At 39.2% G+C, this 8,051-nt stretch overlaps 1 protein-coding gene across 1 annotated transcript in view; it reads left to right on the top strand.

The window, feature by feature from the left end:
* Positions 1–8,051, top strand: part of PROX1 (prospero homeobox 1) — a 135,049-nt gene that overhangs the window by 5,083 nt on the left and 121,915 nt on the right. The window contains exon 2 of the mRNA XM_075339142.1: positions 1,664–3,447. Coding sequence (XP_075195257.1) covers positions 1,731–3,447 — 1,717 coding nt within the window. The 5' untranslated portion in view covers positions 1,664–1,730. The remainder of the gene's footprint in view (positions 1–1,663; positions 3,448–8,051) is intronic.

Genomic DNA, 8,051 nt, shown 5'->3' with positions numbered 1-8,051 from the left:
CATATATTCTATACTTTAGGCCTTCCTCCAAAGTGAGAGTCCTCATCTCATTTTTGGGAAGTTTGTTCATTCTTTTTTAACCTGTTTTGACTGTGATATTTGACTTTAACTTATATTGACCCAGGTTGATTTTACATGCATGTATAGTATATATGCATCGAACCACCACAGCCCTCCCCCCATCATCCCGCATGTTAAATTCTACCTTAATTTTGAGACCTATTTTGTGCGCTCTTGCTGACTACTGTCTTGATATTGATGGTTTTGTCATGCTTAAATTATGCTTATTTGCATGAATAGTCATCCTTTAAAACTAGCCACAGATGCTGTCCTAGGGAGCACGTAGATGTTTTTACAGGTGAACCGAAAGAGATGGGACCAATTCCAAAAAGTCTGCAGGCTGCCTTTGGCAATATACCCTATAATTGCTAAGATGTGCTCTGTTAAGCAAATGCATAGTTTAATATTAGATAAAAGCGCCATGATAAAAAATTGTCCAATTCGTTTTTGTTTTTTTTTTTGTTTTTTTTTACTAAACACAATTTTATCTCCGAAGGAAAGAGAGAGAAAGAGAACATACAGCCAAGGATATCTGCGAGTGCAACACCACGAGTTCTTCAGTCTCGAGTTTCTTTACTTGGGTCGCAGGCTCAGCGTTGTATGTTATCTTTCTTAAACTTTATTCCGAAGGAAACTATGACTCTTTGGAAGAAGTCAGAGCATCTTCCTTTCTCACACTATTTAATTGGGCCACATATATTTTTCTACAGTTTCCAGGAATTATGCGTTCTTCAACAAAATGATGGACAAAGATGATGTCACTCGGCATTTGCAGCACAATTAGGGAATGAGAGAGAGGAGTAGTCCTTCCCATAACCTGTACACAAAGTCCCGGAGGCTATAAAGTGGGTTTACATGAACAACAGGAAATATACGCACTTGACACCAACGCTAATACGCAACTGTGAATGGGCGATCCTATCTCTGCAGTAATTTTTAACACTATTTGTGTGTATTAGTTTTTTTTTACCTTTAGGGCTAAAATTTTTGCAAATATTTAGGGAAGTTAAACATTTTTAGTTTTCCTTAAACAATTTGCTTAGATTTTACAAAAGTTTTGACTTGAGAAAAAAATTGCTCCTGCACCATCATGTTGTTGACAGCCCAGTAGAGTAGAATACTTTTTACAAAATTGAATTTTCTAACTCTTTTAGTCTGGACACAATATTTGTGCTTTTCTAGTCATTTCCATCTTATGTAAAAGTTTACATCTCTTCCTCCATGTTCCTTTTATTTTATAATATCTAAATGTTATGATTTGGTAGGATTCTTTCCAAACTGTTTCTTTATGATTAGGAGATACACCAGTATCCTTGTAAACGTTTGTGGGTAAGAATCATATTACCGGTGCCTAAGCAGTTTTTATTTTGTGTTTCGTGTATTTTATTTTTTTTTTTCTTAAATCTTAATCCATCTTAAACCAGTGAAGCAGAAATATTTAAAAATGTTTCATTTCAAGCAGAGTGCATAATAAATTGCAATAATTGTAATGTGCCATAAATCCCAAAGCCTATGCATTTTGCATTTTATTCAGGATTGAGGTCAGGAAATTTGGAGAAATTTAAAGAAAATGATTCATCAGTCCTTTTGTTCTGTTGGCCAGGGTCCCAGGATTCTCGAGCTGTGCCCAGCTGACAAGCTTTTGAAGATGGCACAATAACAGTCCAGTGATGCCTGACCATGACAGCGCAGCCCTCTTAAGCAGGCAGACCAAGAGAAGAAGAGTTGACATTGGAGTGAAAAGGACTGTAGGGACAGCATCTGCATTTTTTGCTAAAGCAAGAGCATCATTTTTCAGTGCCATGAATCCCCAAGGTGTAGACCAGGATGTTGAGTATTCAGTGGTGCAGCATGCAGATGGGGAAAAGTCGAATGTACTACGCAAGCTGCTAAAGAGGGCGAACTCCTATGAAGATGCAATGATGCCTTTTCCAGGAGCAACCATCATTTCCCAGCTGTTGAAAAATAACATGAACAAAAATGGTGGCACGGAGCCCAGTTTCCAAGCCAGTGGGCTCTCCAGCACGGGCTCAGAGATACATCAGGAAGATGTGTGCAGCAACTCTTCAAGAGACAGCCCCCAAGAGTGTCTTTCCCCTTTTGGCAGGCCTGCGATGAGAGATTTTGAAATAGATCGGTTGTGTGATGAACACCTGAGAGCAAAGCGTGCCCGGGTTGAAAATATAATCAGAGGTATGAGCCATTCCCCAAATGTGTCAATGAGGGGCAATGAAATTGAAAGAGACGGAGCCCCTCGGTCCATAAGTCCCCGAGAAAGCTATCGAGAGAACAAGCGCAAGCAAAAATTGCCGCAGCAGCAACAGCAGAGTTTCCAGCAGCTGGTTTCAGCTAGGAAAGAGCAGAAGCGAGAGGAGCGTAGACAGCTGAAACAGCAGCTGGAGGACATGCAGAAACAGCTGCGCCAGCTGCAGGAAAAGTTCTACCAGATCTATGATAGCACTGATTCTGAGAATAATGAAGATGGCAACCTCTCTGAAGACAGTATGCACTCTGAAATGATAGATGCTAGAGCCCGGGATTCTGTGGGCAGGTCAGATAATGAAATGTTTGACTTAGATCCTGGGCAGTTCATTGACCGTGCACGAGCTCTTATCAGGGAGCATGACATGGCACCAGATAATCAACAGAAAAGAGAAGGTCCTAAAGACAAAGATCATTTTCATAGCATTTTTCACCCAGAAAGCAAACATCTGGCAGAGACACTAAAGCAAGAACTGAATACCGCCATGTCCCAGGTAGTGGACACAGTGGTAAAGGTCTTTTCTGCTAAACCCATACGTCAACTTCCTCAGGTCTTCCCACCCCTCCAGATTCCTCAGGCAAGATTTGCAATCAATGGAGAAAACCATAACTTCCACACTACCAACCCACGCCTGCAGTGCTTTGGTGACGTGATCATTCCAAACCCCATGGACACATTTGGTGGTGTTCCGATGCCTAGTTCCACAGACCAAACTGAAGCGCTGCCATTAGTTGTACGAAAAAATTCTAATGACCAGCCACCACCTGGTCCTCCACCTGTCCCCCACCATCCTTCACTACATCAATCTCCTCTTTCAGCAGCTGCCGGCTTCTCATCTTCTTTCCGTCACCCATTCCCTCTTCCACTCATGGCATACCCATTTCAAAACCCATTGGGTGCCCCATCATCAGCCTTTCAGGCAAAAGACAGATCGTCCCCAGAATCCCTAGATTTGACTAGGGAGACCACTAGTTTAAGGACCAAGATGTCAACCCACCATATGAACCATCATCCATGCTCACCAGCCCATCCACCAAGTTCAACGGAAGGGCTATCGCTGTCTTTCATCAAGTCGGAGTGTGGAGACATGCAAGATATGTCTGACATTTCACCTTACTCTGGAAGTGCAATATCCTTTTTAAAGAATTTTATAAAAAGTTTATAGTAATTTACTGTTTTTATTATTCTATTTAGTACAGTTACAGTTTTTTATCTCAGTTATAGAGCTATTTAAAGGGGTTTACCAAGAGTTTTAGCAATCAAGCAGCAGGTGGAAACGTTAATATACCTGTATGTAAAATCCTCCACTGCTTCCGTGTATCTCCTGTGAGCGATGATGTCACGTACATCCCAGTCACTGCGGCAGCCAATCACTGGACTTAGAGATCACATGGCTCACATTCATGTATCACTGCTAAGTCTAATTATTGGCTGCACTGGTCACATGTTCACACAGTACATCACCTCTGCAGGAAAATAAACAAAGTCCGAAGATGACTTCCGGAAGATAAGAACTAAATCCAAGTAAGTTGTTGTTTTTTTTTCTTATTATTATTTTATCACATTTCATGCAGCTTCTTTGATTTCTCAAACTCCCGGACAACCCCTTTAGGTACATTTTTAGTCGATTTTATAAAAAGATATATGTATACTTTCTATTCCATTGTAAATGAGAATGTATTTGTAAATATCTATGTGTTTATGTATTTAAGGGACTTAATAGGATATAATTTAGGTTATGGTCCTTTACTCTTATAGTTGACTTAACACTCAGCAGAAGTTAGACTGTTTAGAGGCAAGGCAATATTCGTGAATTTAGGTTTTGGATTCTATAGATTTATATAAGTATGACTAGCCTGAAAGTAAGACAGGAATCATTATTGGGTCGTACATGGTTAAGATGCAAAGTCCTATTATTAGAGTTGGTCCAAATTGTCACAGGATTCAGTCTATTGACCACGTCAGTAATCTGTAGCCGCTGGATGTGAGGCTCGAAAACCAGACTGTATTCATGACTCTTCTTTTGATTAGACAGCCTGGTGCGCCATCATCATTGTTGCAGGAAGCTTATGTGACGTCGCGCCAGGCCAGCTAATCAAAAGAAGAGCAGCAGATACGATCAGGTAAGAGGTGGTTCTTACAGTTCGCATCCAGCGGACACAGATTACTGATGTGGCCGATGGACCGGGTTCTGGAAATCGATTCTCACCAACGCTACTTATTACTATCTGTAACCCAAAACATGTCTGACCTTAAAGCTCTGTTTATGTCACACTAAGAACCCTATGTTGGAGGTCCACAAGATATCAAATTCAGTTTTTGTCTGCTGCCAAACTCTATGAGTTTTACTCACTTTTTTGACATTGCGTATTTTTGTTGCTTCAAAAACACCATTTTTTACACTACAAGCAAAGTGGGTGGAATTTATAAAATCTCATGTCCAATTTGCTTCTTTTTTACATTGCGTAAACTGCCGTGCTTTGGGTTTTTCCAATCCGCAGCATGGCAATTTCTCTTGCGGATACGCTGAGTTTTCTGTGCGGAATTTCCCCTAAACCTGCATTAGATGCAGAAAAACCGAAGATGCATTTTTAGTGTGGAAGTTTCAAAAACAAAGCAGCTTCATTTAAAGCATGACATACCAAAAAGAAGCAAAAAAAAAAAAATGCAATGTCAAAAACTAAGTAAAATATTTGCAGAAATTCTGCGTCAAACACTTAACAAACACTGATCGTGGGAACGTAGCTTGTTTATATATTTTATGAGTTACAGTATATTCGTGTAAACTTTTATAATTACTATTTAAGCCTCAAAATGAAAATCGGATTGTTTCTTTTTTCCACCTTCACCGTCTGTATTAATAGAAATGGTAAATACCATCAGCCATTGCTACTTCATTATCGTTAATATGATATTATATTCCAATAGATGGTTTTCATTGTTTTGGTTTTTTTTGCAGAATTTTACCACTTAAATGTAGATTTATACCAGTCAGGTATTTCATGTTCTCATTTATTTCATCATAACCTTGCATACCAGTAATTTTTGCGTGTCACGGAACATAGCGATGGTGTGATAACTGGAAAGACCCAACTCGGGAACATTTCATTATTATTTTCCAAGACTCGTTCTGTGTGATTTTGAGGCTTCATTAGAAGTGGAGTTGATATTGAACCGATTTCATGCACATTTTACTTTGCTTATCGGGTCTGTAGTCTGGTACGGTGGACACACCGTGTAGTTTCTTATATTGGCCATTATGTGTCCTTGGCTGGAGCCTTTGACTGAACCACAAGCTTAATGATATCTGGATAAACTGGGCCATAATTGTCATTTTATTTTTCGTAAATTCTCCATTGTGGGTCGCTGTATGTGCAGACTATTGACTAAAGACTCAGCAATACTGATGAGCCAAAATTGGAAATAATTTAAGAAATTAAAACATAAGTCCAATGCAAACTCATCTATAAACAGGCAATGGAATGAATTTAGCTCCTTTACAAGGAAAGACTTTGGTGCACGTACTGTTCCTTACAGATCAAGACAGATCTGTAGGTTTGTCAAGGTTTTTTTATATAAAAAATTATATACTTATATTGCAATTTTCAATGAGTCACCCTAAATTGGAGGCATCAAAAATTAAGGAAAAATGCAAAAAAAAAACCCAACAAAATAATATTAATAATAATAAATAGGGATGATCAAATACTAAAATTTTCGCCTTGCGAATATCCGACGAATAGGTCGTCGCTATCCGAATATTCGATGCGCAATGTAAGTCTTTAGGAAGCCCGAATAATTGTTATTCGGGTTTCCCATAGACTTACATTGCACATCGAATATTTGCGAATAGTTGAATAGCGGCGACCTAGTCAGCGAATATTCGTGAAGGCGTATATTGGTGGTATTCGATCATCCTTAATAATAAACAAGATGCCGTTGTGTTATAAATTTGGTGCTGGTCCATGCTCTACCTCTGGAGGGCATTTTAATTTTTTTACCTAAATGCATGTAAATGGGGCTAAAGATCATTTTTATGATAACAATTTATCTACCACTTGCCTTCTATGGCCTCAATTTTGCACTGTCTATTGCTCATGGAAAAAAAATTAGTTAACTGAGAATCTGTCAGTGAGTCCACTATGACAGACTGAAGGGAAGTTTGTAATTTTGATCTGATTTTTGACCATAGACCACGTCATAGTTAATATGTAGAAAAAAAAAAAGCCTGTAAAAGCCAACGATGCAATATATTTAAAGAAACCCAAATATAAAAATTAGTGTTATCCTCAAATAAGTGCATTTAATAAAAAAAAAAGGTCTCCTTTGGGAAATGCTTTAGAAACAGTTCCTAAATTTACTTCCCTAAGTAAGTCAGCAGCAATAAACTTAAGTTTAAAATGTTAAGCAAAATTGATAAACTTTTCTGAATGCACATAATGGATGTACTAACAATTGCATCTAAATCAATTATCCAAAATGTATAGGGTAGGGTGTTTCCCAATTTATGAAGACAATCAACCGTTACCGCACAACTGAATGGCACCAATAGAGTATATACAGTGGAAGATTTTTTTGCAGAAACTTTTGCAACTGGAAATCTTTTCGGTTCATCTCCACGAGGTTGTTTTTGGCTGCAAACACTAGAACTTGCAAATTCCATTTAGATAAGGTTGCCGAAATCTCTACAGCAAATCTGCAATGTGTAAATGTACCCTAGGACCCTTAGGACTGCAAATTCTCCAAGGAAAACTGAACAAGCTTGCTCCAAATTCAGCACTAGGACAGGGCCTGATTGCTAGCATTTAGGGTTTTTGATGATGAAAAGTGACCCCTAGCTCCGAGTTGTTACACACATACCAGTGTTTTCTATGTATACATATATTTAAATATAATAGTAAAAATGAAACCATCCATCTGACTGGTATTTAATACATGGCGACATGATATGTATTCTTGTGCCAGTCTTTACAAATCTTTTCTCATCTTCGTTGTGCATTTTTCTCAATGTCAAGGGGATGATTTGCAGCTTATGATGCCAATATGGCCCGTGGAGAGACAGTACACTGAGGATACGAGCGCCTTCGGGGCTTGGATCACACACAGAAGTGGCTCTGTGTTTTCCAGCGTCTCTCCATGTTACATCCCATAACAGAAGGGAGCACGGAGCAGTTGTGCTCAGTAGGTAGGCTGGCGCCAGTCGTCAAACAACTTATCCCCCTCCAAAAAAAAAGAGTATATACCTACGCTGCTATAGAGGAAGTATGAGTCAAGTCCGCAGATGACTCTCATCGTCTTCAGGAGGTTAATTATTACAGAAGAGGACGGTGCCATGTTTGTGTTCTCAGGACGCAGGTAGTGATTGGTTACCTCTGTATAAAGTTCCCTTGTACAGCCTGGAGTCTGCTGTGCGGGCCCGGTGCAGCTGCCTGCTATGCATGATTAACCTCTGCTCAGCTTTACACAGAAATCTTTTGTCCTGACGTGCACAAAGCAAATTATTTTAGAAAGCCACTGAGCACAATTAAATTCAAAAATCAGTGTAGAGGGCTACCGGCACAGCCGCCATTGAGTTTGCAAATATTAATACCTTCATTTATTTATTTATTTGGCACATAAAACCAATGTTTTCTGACTTCTTATAGAAATTAGATATCTTCATCACTACTATAGGGGGTGTAGAGTCGGCTGACGCATCCGTGGCCTTGTGTCTGAGAAAGCGTAAAGC

The sequence above is a fragment of the Anomaloglossus baeobatrachus genome, chromosome 3 (assembly GCF_048569485.1).
Source record: "Anomaloglossus baeobatrachus isolate aAnoBae1 chromosome 3, aAnoBae1.hap1, whole genome shotgun sequence".
NCBI classification, from domain to species: domain Eukaryota; kingdom Metazoa; phylum Chordata; class Amphibia; order Anura; family Aromobatidae; genus Anomaloglossus; species Anomaloglossus baeobatrachus.
The sequence above is the reverse complement of the archived record's forward strand: the minus strand, read 5'-3'. Positions and strand labels throughout refer to the sequence as shown.